Source organism: Peromyscus californicus, unplaced genomic scaffold (assembly GCF_007827085.1).
Source record: "Peromyscus californicus insignis strain IS unplaced genomic scaffold, ASM782708v3 Scaffold_5__1_contigs__length_169319896, whole genome shotgun sequence".
NCBI lineage: Eukaryota > Metazoa > Chordata > Mammalia > Rodentia > Cricetidae > Peromyscus > Peromyscus californicus.
In genome coordinates, this window is record NW_026294573.1 from 37,139,208 (window position 1) to 37,158,928 (window position 19,721).

The 19,721-nt window shown below is 38.7% G+C and overlaps 2 protein-coding genes across 5 annotated transcripts in view; one reads left to right on the forward strand and one right to left on the reverse strand.

Annotated features, from left to right (window-relative positions):
* The window catches only part of Gpbp1l1 (GC-rich promoter binding protein 1 like 1), a 59,530-nt gene that overhangs the window by 33,566 nt on the left and 6,243 nt on the right, over window positions 1-19,721 (reverse strand). The window lies entirely within an intron of this gene.
* On the forward strand, window positions 2,141-3,144 carry LOC128097398 (GTP-binding nuclear protein Ran-like). The gene has a single exon (XM_052717888.1). The coding sequence runs from the start codon at window positions 2,238-2,240 to the stop codon at window positions 2,886-2,888; it is 651 nt and encodes a 216-aa protein (XP_052573848.1). The 5' UTR covers window positions 2,141-2,237; the 3' UTR covers window positions 2,889-3,144.

Sequence of the window (19,721 nt, forward strand, 5' to 3'; positions counted from 1 at the left end):
GGATACTTTAGGAATGCCTTAACTTTAAAACAGAAGTCAAAAAATGTATTATGTTGGGGAAGGTTATGTTTTTCTTTCCACACAAAACAAAAGGTTATGGATTCCTTCCAGGTTAATAGAGATCACGTTTGGTCGGGGAAGACCCTCTGAAAATCTTAACTACTTACATAAAGAAACAAACCTTAAAAAAAAAAAAAAAAGGAGCCGGGCGGTGGTGGCGCACGCCTTTAATCCCAGCACTCGGGAGGCAGAGCCAGGCGGATCTCTGTGAGTTCGAGGCCAGCCTGGTCTCCAAAGCGAGTTCCAGGAAAGGCGCAAAGCTACACAGAGAAACCCTGTCTCGAAAAACCAAAAAAAAAAAAGGAACATATAAAACAAAAAATCATCTCTGGCTGGCTTGTGTACAACACACAGTCCATACTTGTGTTAAAGTAGATATGTATGTTACCTTTGAAAGTTTGTATGTTTTTAGAGCAAGGGGGTCATCATACAGCAATAAAAATGGATGGCCCAACTGATCTAGCCTCTCAGAGTGCCTCTGTTGCAGTTTCCTCAGAATTCTGTATCCAGAACAGCTTCAAGGTTGCTGACTGAGATGGTCCAGCCTCACTTTCCCATTACACAGAGACTAGTTGACAAATGTTATGCATAGTTTTCCCAGGACTTGACCACCATCTCAATTTTCTGAGGTCCCTTAAAGATGCAACACCTAGAGACAAGAGGAGGCAGTGTAGAGAATACAATGCTCACATTCCCAAGATGTGGGGTGGGTTATGGGTTCATCAATGGACTTTAACAACAGAGAAACTCCAGGCTTTAGAAGAGCTGGCAGAAGAACAGTTAAATGCTCAGCATATTGAAGAATCAACCAGCCCTTGGAATTCTCCTGTATTTGTTATTAAAAAGAAATCTGGCAAATGGAGAATGGTAACAGACCTTAGAGCAGTCAACAAATTAATTTAGCCAATGGGCTCTCTGCAATCTGGAATTCCTTTGCATACTCTGTTACCTAAAGGATGGCCTCTCATAGTTACTGATTTAAAAGACTGTTTCTTTTCAATACCCTTACAAGAAAAAGACAGAGAAAGATTTGCCTTCACGGTGCCTACTTACAATAATTCTCAACCAGTTAAAAGATTTCAATGGAGGGTCCTCCCACAGGGAATGTTGAATAGCCCAACTCTGTGCCAATATTGTGTACAACAGCCATTGGAAGTGATACATAAAAAATTTCCTAAATCTATAATTTATCATTATATGGATATTTTACTAACTGACTCAAATGCAGACACTTTAGAAAGAATGTTTGAAGAAGTAAAGAAAATTTTGCCTTGCTAGGGATTACAAATTGCTCCTGAAAAGATACAAAGAGGAGATTCTATTAATTATTTAGGATATAAAACAGAACTACAAAAAATTAGACCCCAAAAGGTGCAAATTAGGAGAGATCGACTACAGACTCTTAATGACTTTCAAAGATTATTTGGAGACATTTCTCATCTACGAACTATTGTTGGGGTAAAAAATGATGAACTGAATAATTTGTTCAAAACCTTAGAAGGTGACAAGGACTTAAATAATCCAAGAGAATTATCACCTGAAGCTGAGAAAGAATTGGCCTTAGTAGAAAAGTAAGTACATGAAGGATACGTAGATCGTATTGATCCGAAGCTGGATTGCATTTTGGTTACTTTACCTTCTAGGCATTCTCCTACAGGAATATTAATGCAGAGAGAGGATATTATATTGGAATGGATTTTTTTTATCAAATAAACCAAATAAAAAATTAAAAACTTACATGGAAAAAAATCTCTGACTTGATTTGGAAAGGAAAATTGAGACTTCGTCAATTAGCAGGAATAGACCCAGCAGAAATTGTCGTACCTTAACTAAGGAGGATATTGAAAAATTATGGACAGAAAGTGAACCTTGGCAAAGAGCTTGCAATAATTTTTTGGGAGAAATTAACAGCAAATATCCCAAAAGTGATAGAATTGATCTTATAAAGAGAGCTGATTGGATCTTGCCTCGAATTGTACGGGAAAAACCCATATCTGGAGTTTGTACATTTTATACAGATGCCAACGAACAAGGAAAGACAGGTTACAAATCAGAAAATTTAAGTAAAGTGGTTCAAAGTCCTTATAATTCAGTTCAAAAATCGGAATTGGGCGCTTCCGCCATCTTTCCAGCTTCAGTCGGACAGGCGCGGAGGCTCTGCTGGAAGGATCGCCGCGATGGCCGCCCAGGGAGAGCCGCAGGTCCAGTTCAAGCTCGTCCTGGTGGGCGACGGCGGCACCGGGAAGACGACGTTCGTGAAACGCCACTTGACGGGCGAGTTCGAGAAGAAGTATGTCGCCACCCTGGGCGTGGAGGTGCACCCGCTCATCTTCCATACCAACAGAGGGCCCATCAAGTTCAACGTGTGGGACACAGCCGGCCAAGAGAAGTTCGGAGGCCTGCGCGATGGCTACTACATCCAAGCCCAGTGTGCCATTATAATGTTTGATGTAACATCAAGAGTCACTTACAAGAATGTACCTAACTGGCATAGAGATCTGGTGCGTGTGTGTGAAAACATCCCCATCGTATTGTGTGGCAATAAAGTGGATATTAAGGACAGAAAAGTGAAGGCAAAATCTATTGTCTTCCACCGAAAGAAGAACCTTCAGTACTATGATATTTCTGCCAAAAGCAACTACAACTTTGAAAAGCCTTTCCTCTGGCTTGCCAGAAAGCTCATTGGCGACCCTAATTTGGAGTTCGTTGCCATGCCTGCTCTTGCCCCTCCTGAGGTGGTCATGGACCCAGCTTTGGCAGCACAGTATGAGCATGATTTAGAGGTTGCTCAAACGACTGCCCTCCCGGACGAGGATGATGACCTGTGAGAACATGAAGCTGGAGCCCTGAGTCAGAAGTCTAGTTTTATAGGCAACTGTCCTGTGACGTCAGCGGTGCAGCGTGTGTGCCACCTTATTTAGCTAAGCAGATCGTGTACTTCATTGGGATGCTGAAGGAGATGAATGGGCTTCAAGTGAATGTGGCAGTTAAAACATACCTTCATTTTTTTTGGACTTGCATATTTAGCTGTTTGGAACACAGTTGTTTCCTTCCTGAATTTCAAAAATAAGACTGCTACAGTCACATCACACTATTCAGTTAGTGGTGAAATCTTGTTTGTTACTGTCATTCCCATTCTTTTTGTTTAGAATCAGAATAAAGTATTTCAAATAAAAAAAATCGGAATTGTATGCTATTCTGTTGGTATTAATGAATTTTTCAGAACCTCAACATAGTTACTGACCCTCAGTATGCTGAAAGAGTGGTATTACATATTGAGACTGCAGAGTTTATCCCTGATGCGTCAGAATTAACTTCACTATTTATTCAGTTACAAGATACAATTAAGAAAAGGAGTCATCCTTTATATATAACTCACATCCAATCCCATACTGGTCTGCCAGGCCCTCTAGCACAAGGCAATGATGAGATTGATAAATTATTGATAGGAAATGTGCTGGAGGCCTCAGAATTTCATAAAAAAAATCATGTCAATAGTAAAAGTTTTAAAAAGGATTTTTCCATAACCTAGCAACAAGCCAAGAAAATTATAAGGAAATGTCCTACTTGTTCCTTTTACAATCAGACGCCATTACCAGCAGGATGTAACCCAAAGGGTACTCAGAGGAATGAAATCTGGCAGATGGACATGTTTCACTTTGCAGAATTTGGAAAATTGAAATATGTACATCATACCATTGATACTTATTCAGGATTTCAATGGGCAACTGCTTTGAGTTCTGAAAAAGCTGATTCTGTAACCACTCATTTGCTAGAAGTTATGGCCATCATGGGTATACCTGCACAAATCAAATTGACAATGCTCCATCATATGTCTCTGTTAAAATGAAACAGTTTTTCGCTTATTACAATATAAAGCATATTACAGGTATACCACATAATCCTACAGGTCAAGCAGTTATAGAAAGATCAAACAGAACTCTAAAGGATATGCTAAATAAACAGAAAGGGGTAACAAAAGCCCCCAGAAATAGACTGCATAATGCTCTATTAACTTTGAATTTTCTCAATGCCAATGAGAAACGAACAACAGCTGCAGAGAGACATTGGATAATAGAAAAAACTTCAGAATTAAATCAGCCTATATACTTTAAGGATGGGCTGACCTCAGAATGGAAACCAGGATATGTGTTACATTGGGGACGAGGTTTTGCTTTCATTTCTACAGGAGAAGATAAGCTGTGGATACCATCAAAATTGATAATGATTCGATTTGAACAAGAGAGACCTCTTAATTAGAGGGGGTGATAGTTCATCAACCAGCATGACCGTCCAATTTAAACTAACGTATCATTAACACATGCCCTTTCATTTAATCAGATAATAACTTGCTGAAAGGGAACCTCCCCAAAATTAGTCTTCGGGAAAGGTTTTTGTTTTTGTCTTTTAGGAGAATGAAGGCTAAGGAATCTGAAGAACACTGGACAAATGAGACATCTGAAGAGAAAAGACAAATCATCTATCCCAGGAAACAGAGTAAAAAGGTCTATTGGTATATCATCTATAAAATTTCATACGACTTCCTAAATGTTTGTTTCTGCTCTTCTCTAAAGAAATTTAACACTATTGGTCTTCCTGTAGTCCTAGTTCAATTAAAATTTAAAGCTGACTCTGGAGTTGAAGAACAGCTCTCTCCTTTAAACTCAAGCATGTTGTTAAAAGGAAAATGCAAACTCCCTGTATCATGCCAGAAGAAAAGAGTTATCTTCTGCTATGGGACAGAAGAAAAATCAAATTAATTAAGGGACTATTCTATTACTAATCTCAATTCTTTGATTCTATTCTGATTCTTTAAACTTTTCTTAAAGTATGAATTTTATATCAAATTTACTAGATTAATATATATATACATATATATATATTTTAAACTTTGTTAAGATATGAATGGTCATATAGAGTACTAACTCATTCTAGAAAAAAGGCTTCAATTACCTGCATATATATGTCTTTGTGTTCGAGTCTCTTATCAGTTTTCTGCAGGAAATCATGGCCATGCCTAACATCAACTGAAGTTTCCAGGAAGAAGATGGGGCCCCACGACAACAACAATTCCAAGTGGACAATAATAATATCACTAAGCTGACAAACATCATCTACAGACCAGGTTTGGACTACAAAGTGCTCAGAGCAATTTTGAGAGGGCTAGCTGAGATGATCCAGTGTCAAAGACTACTTGAATAAGGACTTGAGATAAACTCTGAACTTTGGCATTATGCTCAAACTGGATGACGAAGGATATAGTTACCTTTCCTAGAATTTGACAATTAACCTAAAATTTTTCTTTTCAGAATAAAGATACCTTCGCCCATACCCAGCAGGAAGCAATTTTAAGAATACGACACCCACATTCCCAAAGAGGTGGTGTCAGGTGGGTGGTTTTTTGGTTTTTTAATGGGTTTTGGGTCTGGGATAATTTTGATTGTTTAGGAGGGTTGGTTACAAGTTGTTGTTAAGGGTTAGGAAAAGGGCTAAGCAAAGGAGATTAGATTTAAGGTTCTTGTTTAAAAAAAAGAAAAGAAAAAGACAATTACTAGTTTTAAATACTTTACATTGGATTGGATTTTTTTATATTGTATACAAGTTATATATATTGAGATTGATATTGTTAGAAAATGCCATACATATAATTCTAATCTTGTTCAAGATATTATACTTATACTGTTCATTTAACAATGCAATGCAATTGCTGATTCTTGAATGTTATTATTACCAACTATTAGGATATAAAGAAATGAAAGTTAGTAGTTAGACATTACAATAGAACTTGTAGTCATATTAGGGATGTTTTTAAGATTGAGTAGATATATTTTAGATAGACAGGTCATCTTCAAACCCTTCAGAGATCTACAGAATATGGCATTTAAAATGTTTTAATAACTTAGAAAATTTTTCTTTTTTGTTATGACTATGAGACATGTCGGCTCCTGGCAGTACCAATCTACTTCAGAGAAAATATGGGCATTGAAGAAACTGCGTATGGAGTTAACTTTCACTGTGGCAAAAGTTAGCCACTGGACAACAAAGTATCCTCAAATCAACTGCTGACAAACAGGACAAAATGGACAGAGAGGACAGGAAACAAAGGACTACCGATTCTTGCCAAGACAAGTGTGGTTGTGGCTTTATCAAAAGGCATCTTCTGAGGCCAGGACAATATGGCACCATCCCTGAAGTGGCCTTTGCAATCTGGAAAGGGTACAGTGCCCTTTTCTTCGAAGGCAGCTGAACAGGCAGTGGGCCGATGGCTTCTAATGTGCAGTGGAACAGCAGTTGAAACAGTTATTCTTGAAGAGTAACTAAGCTCACACCTCTCAATAGTAGACTGGCATTTAATAGAGCGATGTGGAGAAGAATGGGATGCCAAGATGAAGCCACACACACAGCCAAGAAGAATGGACAGCTGAATTAAAAAAACATCAACAATTTCCAGAATTTAAAATCCTGAATCATGACACTAGTGGAATTCAGGTGTTTCTGGTACATGGACTGCTCTCACCCAATGTGAGGTTGAACTGTTGACCTTGTGTACATCTTACTTCACAAATGAGTCTGTCAGATACGCTAAGCCTATAGGCTGAAGATGATGCCCCAACACTGTGGAGAAACCTGGGTGACTGTCCAGGCAGCTGGCTGTTTCTGTCAACTCACATTTTTTTTGGAAGTTGCTTGCATGCACTTCCTGTTTTTATTTTTTATTAGGTAATATTATTTCCTTCTTGGGTCTCTGAGGGAGTTGAAGATTAGTTACTTATGGTTATAGTTTTCCTTGTTAAGAATTTCAGGAAAGAAACTCACTAAGAGGTGTTAAGTGTATAAATCTGAAAGACGTTATAAGACAGTTCTGTTAGTAATATAAGTTAGGATAGAGTGAATCGGGTACATTTTGGACTTAGCAAAATAGGACAGATAATGGAATTATTTTCTCTGAATTTGTCAAATGCAAATGGACTAGACATTTTTTAGGTATTTATTGCTTGTATATATGGTATATAGTTACTGTATTTTTGTATATAGTTTTTCTTATATTAGTTATAACTTTTTTCCTTTTTTCTTTTTATTAAAATAGAAAAGGGGAAATATGGTGATATTTTATTTGTACTGAAATGTGATTTTATTAGTATGTTAATAAACAAAGTTGCCTGGGGGTCAGAGCTAATAGCAAGCCATAGCAGAAGTCTGGTAGTGGTAGCACACGCCCTTCACATGCCCTTAATCCTGATCACATGACAGGCGGATCTCTGTGTGTTCAAGGATAAAGAGACACACTCCTTTAATCTCAATACCAACCATAGAAGACCTGGAGGTCTGTATAGATGGGCGGTGACGAGGTCATGTGGTTGGGTTTACAACCAATGAGAAGGCAGAATAGAAAGTCAATAAAAAGGACAAACACAGGAAGTAGGTCTCTTGCAGAGAGGTAGGACAGCAGCGGCAGTGAAGGGTAAGGTTTTTAGTCTCAGCTCTTAGCTATTGCTCTGACCTCTTGGCTTTTAACTCTGTATTTCTTATTTAACAAGATGGTTACATCTACAGTGGATGGTTTTTGATCAGTGGGTTATGGATGTTTGTCATCATTTATGGGGGTTGGTTATAAACTGTTAGTGGTCATGGCCAGGGAGAAAGCTAAACAAAGGAGATTCGATTCAGGGAGCTCTTTCTGAAGGGAAAAGGGGAATACAGTATAAAAATGATGGGATAAAGGGGTGGATTTTTGAGTCTAGTTTTAAACAACCACTAGTCTCAAATATTTTACACTGGTATGAATTTTTGTATACTGATACAAATTTAGGGTTATTTTTGTTATACTGTATATGTTTGTACTCTTAAGGTATTGTACCTATGTAGCTAATTTAAAATCGTAAAGTTTTAGTCCTTGAAAGCTATTTAGGATAATAAAGAAATACAGGTTAATAGTCATCTATAACAAACTTACTGTAATGTCAAGTATGTTTTCAAGGTCATACAAAGATATATTTTAGATAGGTGATCTTGAAACACTTCAAAGACACACAGGTTATGGAATTAAAAAAGTCACAATAACATAAGGCTTATCATGACAATGAGACACGTCTGCTCCTGGCAGCACCAATCTACTTCAAAAAAGGATGATGTGGCTGGGTGGTGGTGGCGCATGCCTTTAATCCCAGGACTAGGAAAGCAGAGGCAGGTCGAACTCTGTGAGTTCAAGGCCAGCTTGGGCTACAGAGTGAGTCCTAGTAAAGGTAAAAACAAAAAAACAAAACAACAAAACAAAACAAACAACAAAAAAAGATGATGGTCATCAAAGAACCTTCATATGGAGTTTCCTTTTATTTGTGGCAACTTTAGCCACTGAACAAAGAAACTGCTCTTGCCTCAACTGCTGACAGAATGCTGCCCAAACTGGATGAGCAGGACACAAAAGGCAGCAATGGCTGAACTTTGCCAAGACAGGGTAGGGCAGTCCTTCAAAATTCTTTCTTCACAGAAAAGTCTATCAGATATTTTAGGCTCGTAGGCTGGAGACAGATGCCCCACTGTTGCAGAGGATCATTGGGGTGAATATCCAGGCAGCCAAATATCTCTTGTCATTTCTTAGTTTTAGAAGTTGTCTACTCTGCACTTCCTGTTTACTCAAGTAGTATTTTGTTCTTATTGAGTTTCTGATAGAATTGAAGATGAGATAGTTAAAATTTTAATTTTCTTTATTATTAAATTCAGAAAAGAAACTTACAAGAGATATGTAAAATGTATAAGGTTGGGAGACATAAAAGCTTAAGTTGTTTAAGAAAATGTTTTAAGGTCTAAAAAGATTTTTTAGGCTGGCAATATAAGCTATGATAAAAAATATTTAGGTATAAAACTTTGGACTCTAGACTAAGATAGGATAATATAGCACTTTCTCCAAATTTGCCAAATACATATGGACTAGACATTGTGAATTTAATTCTTCCTTGAAAATTGTTCTTATTGTATATAGTTTTATTTTGTTAAAGTTAAAACCTTCCCTTTTTATTTTGGACAATACCTGACAATTATTCTTTTTTTTTTTTTTTTTTTTTTTTTTTTTTACTGTATTAAAGTTAAAATCTTTTCTTTTTATTTAGACAAAAAGGGAGAAATGTTGTGGAATAATCTTTTTGTGCACTGTGAAGATATGTCTTTGCTAATGCATCTTCTGATTGGCTTAATAAAGAGCTGAATGGCCAATAACTAGGCAGAAAGAGGTTAGGCGGGACTTCCAGGCAGAGAAAGAGAGGAAGAGGACATGAATCTAGGCGTGGAAGAGATGCCAGGGGACAAGGAGAAGCAGGAGGTGCACTATGGAAGAGAGATAAAAAGCCATGAGGTAAAATGTAGATCAATATAAATAGGTCAACTTATATTATATAAGCCTCTGTGGTGTTTTTTTTGTGAGTGGCCCCACTCCAAAAATTTTGACTTCAGGCCTGGCAGAGAGAAGGGTAATTATCAAGACAGTAAAAGGTTCTTGTGGGCAAGTTCAGACCACTTTCCACAATGTTGATATACCAAAGTTTTCTAAGTCCCATTTTCTTGTTTGTTTTGTTGTTGTTGTTTGTTTGTTTTTTCAAGACAGGGTTTCTCCGTGTAGTTTTTGGTGCCTGTCCTGGATCTCACTCTGTATACCGGGCTGGCCTTGAACTCACAGAGATCTGCCTGGCTCTGCCTCCCAAGTGCTGGGATTAAAGGCATGCTCCACTGCCACCGGGCGTAAGTCCCATTTTCTGGCCACTGGCTATCAAGTTTATATTGTGACCATATAATATTGCTAAAGAAAATCAAATTTGGGTTTTTTGTTTGTTTGTTTTATTTATTTTGCTTGATCTCACTTCCTCATGAATAATTTAAGGTTCCAAACAAGATAGCCCAATGGGGAGTCCATAGATAGGTTAACACCACTGGGAGGTCCCTTGACTACAGAAACTGTGAGAAAGATAAACATCTCTGGGGTCTTTTATATTTACCTTTAAAGTTAAGATCAGAAATGACAGATCATCAAGATGAACTGATATAAAGTGAGTTTTGTAAATAATGGATGTGTGTTTAAGGAAAGAAAATTAAGAGTTTTCTAGGCTATACTGCACACGTATGTGCATGTATAACAAATAAATTAGGTGGTATGGGCAAAATACAGGGGTTACTGGTGATGATGGGGCTGAGTGACTTGATAAAGCCCCCTCCCCCTTCGGGTCAGTGTACCTTTCATGTACCCAGGATTCAGCACTGCATGTCTCATTTTTTAAAATTACTTTTTATTTTATGTGCATTAGTGTTTTGCCAGCACGTATATCTGTGTGAGGGTGTCAAATCTTGGAATTACTGACAGTTGTGAGCTGCCATGTAGGTGCTGGGAATTGAACCCAGGTCCCCTGGAAGAACAGTCAGTGATCTTAACTGCTGAGCCATCTCTCCAGCCCTGCATTGTATGCTTTAAATATTAAAAATTCCAGGAGAAATGTGCTGGTAAACATTTCAGTTCATTAGTCTTTTAATAATGCCAGCCACTCACAGCAGAATAAACTAGAATATGGTATAAACTAGAATATGGTAGAGACTTAGCAACTACTCATAAAAAAAAAAGTAAAATCCTTACATTTATAGATTTTTAGAGGTAGGTATCTTTGTTTTTTGTTTTGTGTAGTTTTTTAGATAGGGTCTATTTAGTCCTGGCTGACCTAGAACTCTGCATGTAGACCAGGCTGGCCTCTTCCAACTCACAGAGAATCTCCTGGGATTAAAGGCATGTGCTGCTTCACAGTGCCTAGAGGTGGGGAGGCGGTGTCACTGATAATAAAGGAAAAGGGTCTTTGAGTTTAGCAGATTAGTGAAGATATAAAATAAGATACACTAATTTAGAGGTAGTAATTTAAGGCACTGTTAATAAAAGGCAGTAATTTAGGAAATTAATCCTATTGCCCCAACCTACCTTGGGACGGCCACCTATTAGAGACATAGTTTAGGAGCAGTCTCTGAGATCTAACAGGTATGTTTTAAGTATATATGAAATGGTCAAAAAAACTAAAGAAAAAAGAAAAACCCTGGCATGGTAATATGTTCTTATAAAACTAGGACTGGGGGCTGGTAACAAATTCTCCCCAAGTACCTGCCTTGAGGGGATTTCTGCCAGGATCCAGAATAGAAGCTACAAGCAGCTAAGGATTCTAATCTGAGGGATATTCAATGAATCTAAGCACACAAAATTCTTTAGTTCATTCCTTTATTCTTCTCAGTAAATTCTATCTACAAAGTTTCTTTTCTGTTCTCATACTTAGCTCTTCTCAGTCCCTTTTACTGTTCTCTCATCATTCTACCTAGTTCTTTCCATCTCTGTCCTCATCAGTCAATTCTTTTCTTGCTGTTCTCTCATATCTATCTAGGTCTTTTCCACCTTCTTTCCCCTCTTTGTTCCCCCAAGCAATGCATGCATGCACATACATACATACATATATCCATATTCATTCATTAACAACTTGTTAGTAAAAACTACAAAGTAAACTCTCAGGAACAAGTATTCTGATAAGAGTCACACTTGGCAAAGACTTGGTCAGCTTAATTGGTGATTGACAACAACTGCAGGTTGTAAAACGTTCAGGCTATCTCTTAAAGGGATAGCTACAAAGGTTACAAGTAAAGAAATTAAACCAATGAGAGATTTAAGGAAAAGGCAAAGAATAATGTACTATTTGATGTGATTAATAATATTCAGATATGGTTAGTCAGTTAACAGCCTTTTTCTGTTAGTCACCTGAATCTCAGGACCTATATATAATTAGTCTATTGAGTCTAAAATCTTTTTTTTTTTTTTGGTTTTTCGAGACAGGGTTTCTCTGTGTAGCTTTGCGCCTTTCCTGGGACTCACTTGGTAGCCCAGGCTGGCCTCGAACTCACAGAGATCCGCCTGGCTCTGCCTCCCGAGTGCTGGGATTAAAGGCGTGGAGTCTAAAATCTTGCATTAAAAATTGGTGTAGAAATAAGTACAAAGTATTAATTGTTATTTGAATCAGAGTGGGGAGGTGCTAGTGGAGGAAGCTTAGGGCAACACAGGTGCTGTTGATCTCTTGAAAGACTAAGATACACCAAGGCCAGACACCTGCACTATCACCTCTGATTCACTATAATTCTTCTGAAGAGTTTTGATCTAACAAGGCCAGGTACCTGCAATTCCGCTCTGTGAAAGTTCTATGAAGACACTTTGGCCAATATTTACCTTGCCAGTGGCTAAGGATGGAGAGTAAGACCTCTAAATGTCTACAGTTCACATGGAACAATAGATCTAGTATGAAGCATATTTTAGTATGTTTCTATTCATAAAAAAATGTACAGTTAAATAAGAAACTATCTTCTAGACTATCCACAATTATGTGTGCTCATAAGATTGAAATGCAATCATGAGAGTATATGTACACATAACATGGAAACGCACAGTAAATGGGGAGAATCCTAGCTGTTACTGCACAAGAAGTTTACAACATGAGAGACAGCCAATTGATTCAAAAGGCAATAATTCCATAACGCCTTGCGTGATAGCGTCCTCTAACAGAACCCTTAGTTCTGATAGGTTGACCTCTGTCACTATTCGTCACTGCTGTATACTTTCATGGACTTTTGCGATGAAAAGGGGGAGGTTACCTACCAGAGTAGCCTATTTGGCCAGTTCTAGGTCAGTGAGACTCTTGTCTTAAAAAAAAGGGGGGGGGGGCGCGAATTGTGCCTGAGGAACAACATCCAAAGTTGTCCTCTGACCTCCACACACACAAAGAAAACGGGTATACACACAAAAAAGGCACCTTCGAGGGGGTTGGGGGTGAGTTGTTAATGGACATAAATCTGTATATTTAACAAATGTTCCTCAATCTGGCTGTTATGGTGTATGTCTGTAATTACAGCAGGAAGATCACAAGTAAGGCCATGCTGGGTTACAGCATGAGAACTTATCTCAAAATCAATATACATGCTGGTGACATGGCTCAACCAACCTATAAAGGTACTTGATGCTGGACAATACGTAAGTAAGCCTGATGACTGACCCAAGTTCAATACCTTGGACCCATGTAAAGGAAGAAGGGGAGCACCAAGTCCAGTTATTTCATCACCTCCACAGAATTACCATGGCATGTGTGCCACCTCCCCCCACAATCATATACACAATAATGACTAATATTTTAAAAAACTGAGCTGGGCATGGTGGCATATGCCTTTAATCCTAGCACTTGGGAGGCAGAGACAGGCAGATCTGAGTTCCAACCCAGTCTGCTCTACACAATGATTCTAGGATAGCCTACACAGTGAGAGCCTGTCTTGAAAAAAGAAACCAAAATATAGTAGTAATAATAATAAGCTTTAAAAAGCCGGGCGGTGGTGGCACATGCCTTTAATCCCAGCACTTGGGAGGCAGAGCCAGGTGGATCTCTGTGAGTTCGAGGCCAGCCTGGGCTACCAAGTGAATCTCAGGAAAGGTGCAAAGCTACACAGAGAAACCCTGTCTCAAAAAACCAAAAAAAAAAAAAAAAAATAAATAAAAAATAAATAAAAATAAAAAATAAAAAAAAATAAGCTTTAAAAAATTAAAACAAAACCCATGTTTCTCAAATGCTATCTAGAATCACAATGCCTCATACTTTTTTTTTTTTTTTGGTTCTTCGAGACAGGGTTTCTCTATGTAGCTTTGCGTCTTTCCTAGAACTCGCTTTGTAGACCAGGCTGGCCTTGAACTCACAGAGATTCGCCTGCCTCTGCCTCCCGAGTGCTGGGATTAAAGGCGTGCGCCACCACCGCCCGGCTTCACAATGCCTCATACTTTAATGAGTTCCAGAACATCCAGGGATACACAGAGAAATTCTGTCTTAAACTCCCCCTCAAAAAAATTCCTTAATTTTGCCCTCAGGAATTGATATGCCATTTTGATTCTGTTAAAAACATTTAAAGCACATTTTCAATCATAAAAATCTTTAGCCATAAAATGAATTCTCTACTGTATCTCTACTATATAAATGCTGAAGTCTGCCTACCATGTAAGGATCTTTCTTTCTTTTTTTCTGGTTTTTTGAGACAGTGTAGCTTTGGAGTCTATCCTAGAACTCACTCTGTAGACCAGGCTGGCCTCAAACTCACAGAGATCCACCTGCCTCTGCCTCGAGTGCTGGGATTAAAAGCATGTGCCACCACCGCCTGGCCGGATCTTTCTTTTAGTAGCCTATTATAAAGCTAAAAATACAGAGTGCTTTCTAGTCAATCTAATTTAATTTTGGCTTCACAAACAAAGAGTCTTTAAGCATAAGAGTAATAGATATAATTTGGTAACACTTCCATGAAGACTTTCCAGTACATTCTAGAAACCGTCTATAACAAATCGTTTACAAACTGGAGAATTCACAATTTGTGTATTAGACAGAATTGAAAAAGGGTATAGTTTAGGTCTCAGCTAAATTGAACTGTTGAACAGCCAACTTAACTACATAGCATTTCCCCCATGGCACTGATCACCTATCTTTTTTTTTTAAAAAAAAAAAAAACATACCGAACTCTAGTTTGTATGTCATCCTTTAGCAGCACATATGCTAAAACTGAAGTTATCTATTTAATTTTGTTTTAAGACAAGATCTCACTCTGATTATCTGGCTGATCTGAAACTCGATATATAGACCAGGCTGGCCTGGAACTCAGATACTCAGCTGCCACTGTCTCCCTAGTGTTGGCCTTAAAAGTATGAGCCACCATGCCCAGCTCAAGATTTAATTTTATCTAGTCTTCCATTCATCAGAAGCACAAAATAAACAAACAAACAACAAAAAAACAAACACTAGTTGGCACGCTGAAGATATTAAAGATTTGCTGAATAACTGTATAAACCAATGAAGTATAGCAAGTATAACTTCCAACTATACAAAACAATGCCGCATTGCTTTCCAACCAGGTGTCACCAGTTTATAGTAATTATCAACTTCACCAACATGGTCGTTTTCCCCCAGAGCCTTCCCAAGACGCAGACTGCCAGACTGGAAGTTATCTTTTGCCGTTTGTGGACATAAAATAGTACAATTTTATGAGATCTTAATTTGTATCCCTTGATGAGAGGTTCACTGTATTCACTATATTATTTTATTGTAAAACGTACTTTACTTCTTTTTCCTTTTGAGTCAGTTTTACTATGTTGTCTAGACTGGCTATGAACTTCTGGGTTCAAGTCATCACTCTGTTTTAATCTCCTTAAGGATGGGATAAAAGTGCCTACTACCATTCCTAAGTATTTTTTCTTACCTATTTTAAAATTATGTGTCTCCCTTATGGGTTTGTGTATACATGCCTGCAGAGGCCTAAGGAGAGTGTCAAATCCCCTGGAATTGAATTTACAGACAGCTGTAATCTGTCTAACATGGGTAGAAGGAACCAAGCTCAAATTCTAAGTATGTTTTCTTAATCAGTGAGCAATCTCTGTAGTTTTGTTTTTGTTAAAACATTTACTTATTTATATATTTATGTATATTAAGTGACGTCTGCATCTATGCCTGCACACCAGAAGAGAGCACTGGATCCCATTATAAATGGTTGTGAGATGTCATGCGGCTGGCAATTGAACTCAGGATCTCTCTTAACCACTGAGCCATCTTTCCAGCCCCTTGTTTTGTTTTTTAAAATGTGGCAATAGGGCCTTGAACATGCCAAGAAAATGCTCTTACCACTAAGCTTTATGACTCTAAAATAACCTTCTAAAATACTCATTCTGCATCAAATAGCATTTGATACAGGGCTAGAATATATACTGACTCTAATGACCAGAGTTGCAAATACTCCCCACTATGAGTTATTTTCTCTTCACATTATGCTCCTTAATGAAAAATAAAAAATAAAAAACTGTAGTCAAAGGCAGTACAATAATCCTCTTATACACTGTAAAGATTTGTCTCTCTCTCTCTCTTTTTTTTTGGTTTTTTCGAGACAGGGTTTCTCTGTGCAGCTTTGTGCCTTTCCTGGGACTTACTTGGTAGTCCAGGCTGGCCTCGAACTCACAGAGATCCGCCTGGCTCTGCCTCCCGAGATTTGTCACTCAAATCGGTTTAATAAAACGTTGACTGGCCAGTAGCCAGGCAAGAAGTATAGGTGGGGCGACCAAACTAAGGATGACAGGGAGGAGAAGGGCAGAGTCAGGAGTTGCAAGCTAGAAGCAGAAAAGGAGATGAATGTGCCATGTTAATAAAGGTACCACCACGGGGCAGAGCGCAAATAAGGAATATGGGTTAACTTAAGAGCTAGTTAGTATGGGTAATGTAAGAGCTAGTTAGTAATGAGCCTGAGCTATTGGCTGACCATTTATAATTTATATTAAGCCTCAGAGTCAATTATTTGGGAAGTGGCTGTCGAGTATTTGGGAACAAAGTCAGGATGGGAAACATCCAATTACAATAAAACTTTTAGTCAAAGTTGTACATCATTTCCTTTAAGATACTTATTTCTGTGTCTTATTTTTCTTGGTTTTGGTTTTTTGAGACAGTCTCATTATACAGCCATGGCTGACCTGGAATTCATCATGAAGACCAGGCTAGCCTCAAACTCATGGGTGTTGCTACTGCTTCTGCCTCCTTTGCAATGGAATTACAGTATTGCACCACCTATAAATATTTACATGGGAGGGGTAAGTGGTTTGAATGGAAACGTTCCCCAGAGGCTCATATCCACATATATTTGAACATCTGGTCGCCAGTTGGCAGTGCTATTTGGAAATAATGGAACCTTTAGGAGGTAGAGCCTTGCTGGAAGAAGTATGTACTGGGGTAGTGTGCAGTGGGGTAAGGGAGTAGAGGTGTGAGCTTTGAAGTTTTAATAGATTGGCCTTGCTTCCAGTACTGGCTCTCTTTCTGCTTCCTGTGTGTGGATAAAAATGTAATCTACCAGCTTGCCATGCCTTCCCCATTTGTTATGGACTCTTTCCTCTGGAACCATAAGCCAAAATAATTCTTCTGTAAGTTTGTGTGTGTGTGTGTGTGTGTGTGTGGTTTTTCAAGACAGGGTTTCTCTGTTTAACAGTCCTAGCTGTTCTAGAACTCTGTAGACCAAGCTAGCCTTAAACTCACAGAGATCCACCTGCCTCTGCCTCCCAAGTGTTGGGATCAAAGGTGTGCACCAACACCACCTGGCTTCTAAGTTGCTTTTGATTGTGGTATTTTTATCATAGCAATAAAAAATTAACTAATACAGAAAGTAAGAGTTGAGGGAGAACGTAAGCCTGCCTGAGAGTTCTCCAATAACCACTCAGAGGCTTAATATTACTTATAAAATGCTCAGCCAATAGCTCGGGCTTATTAACTAGCTCTTATTTTTAAATTAACCCATATTTCTATCTATACTTTGCCATGTGGCTTGGTACTTTATTAGCATGGCACATTCATCTGTTTGCTCTGTGTCTAGCTAGCAACTCTTGCCTCCACCCTTCTCCATCCCATCATTCCTAGTTTGGTCACCCCGCCTATACTTCCTATCTGGTTACAGGCCAATCAGCATTTTATTAAACCAATTCAAGTGACAAATCTTTACAGTGTATAGAGGATTATTTCACAGCAAGAGAAAGTAATGGGGAGACAAATACTGCATGTTTTCACTCATATGGAGAATCTATATTTAAACATAGAGGACATAAAAGCCAAAGAGGAATATTTGGGAAGAGATGATTGTAGCTGAAGTTTTCTCCAGTCCCGCTTGGGCCCACAGTCGCTTAGACCCAAGTAAACACACAGAGACTTATATTACTTACAAACCGTATGGCCGTGGCACGCTTCTTGCTATTTAGTTCTTATATCTTAAATTAACCCATTTCTATTAATCTATAAGTTGCCACATGGCTTATGGCTTATCGGTACTTTTACATCTTGATTCCTCTGTGTCTGGCTGGCGACTCCTGACTCAGTCTTCCTCTTTCCAGCATTCTCTTCTCTGCTTATCCTACCTATACTTCTTGCCTGGCTACTGGCCAATCAGCGTTTTATTTATCAACCAAATCAGAGCAACACATTCACAGCATACAGAGCATATCCACAGCAGATGATTAGTAGGAGGGGATAAGGGAGGGTACAAAGGCCAAATATAACCAAAGTACAATGATAAACATATGAAAATGCCATCATGTTTTTAAAAGAATACCAGATGGGCAGTGCTAGTTAGTACATGCCTTTAGTCCCAGCACTTGGGAGGCAGAGTCAGGCAGATCTCTGTGAGTTCCAGGCCAGCCTGGTTACACAGAGAAACCCTGTCTCGAAAAAAATGAAACAAGACAAAACAACAACAAAAAACCTGCCAGTGTGGTGGGGCAGCCTTTGATCCTAGTACTCAAGAGGCAGATCTTTGTGAGCTCCAAGACAGCCAAGCCTACAGAGACCCTATCTCAAAAACAATAAAACACACACAAAAGCTTTCAACTTCATGTTGTATTGAGACTACCATAAATAGAAATAATATACCAGAGAAAGCAAATTGTACAAATCAAGATCCTTTGCCAAAATGAAATAAAACCACATTTAGGTAACTTAACCAGGATTTTATCAAACCACCACCAGAGTTCAGAAAATTAGGACTTTGATTTGGCAAATATATAAAACAACAACAGAAGCTAAAGCAGTTGAAACCAATGCAATGGTCGCAATGCAGAAGAGCGGGCTTAGGAAACTGCCTGAGCTAGCAATGCAACCAGCTGCCAAAGGAATGAATTCTAAATAGTTTTTACTTCTTTGTAGCTTACTGGCACAGCCTCGGTATGCATATTCATGCACACAGTGGCTTAAGCATTCTCTCCCAGCAAGATTCATGAAAAACCAATATAAAAGGGGCTATAATGGTAGAGACAAAACAAACACTATGGGTTAGTGAGATCTCTGAGTTCGAGTCCAGCCTGGACTACAAAGCAAGTTCCAGGAGAACGTAGACTACACAGAGAAACCCTGACTTGAAAAACCAAAAAACAAACAAACAAACAAAATCTCTTCTCAAAAAGAGATGTGGCTCAATGCCCTGAGACTGGAGAAGATTGTGAGCTACCATGTGGATGCTGGGAATTGAAACCGGGTCCTCTTCAAGAGCAGTAAGTGCTTTTAACTGCTGAGCCAACTCTCTACCCCCTCACAGACTTTATGTGCTGTAAGAGTGGGACGCAGGGCCAGGATGGCTCAGCGGATAAAGGAATCTGCTGTCAAGCCCAACAATCTGAGTTCCATCCCTGGATCCACATGCCAGAAGGAAAGAGCTGACTCTCAAAAGTTGTTCTCTGGCCTCAACATATGTGCCAAGGAATGCACATGCCCATACAAATGCACATACACAAATAAATACAAAAATTGTTTTTGAGTCCAATGCACAAGGTGTAGTGGCACATGTCTTTAATTGCAGCACTTGGGAGGCAGAGGTAGGTGGATCTCTGTGAGTTTGAGGTCAGCATGGTCTGCATAGTGAGTTCCAGGACAACCAGAGTTACATAGTAAGACCCTGTTTCAAGAATACTAAAAGCCAGGTGGTGGTGGCATATATCTGTAATCTCAGCACTCAGCATTTGGGAGGCAGAAGTATCTCTTGAGCCTGGTCTACATTGTGAGTTCCAGAACAGCCAGGGCTACACAGTGAAACCCAGTCTTGAGAACAAAAAATCAAACAAATAAAAT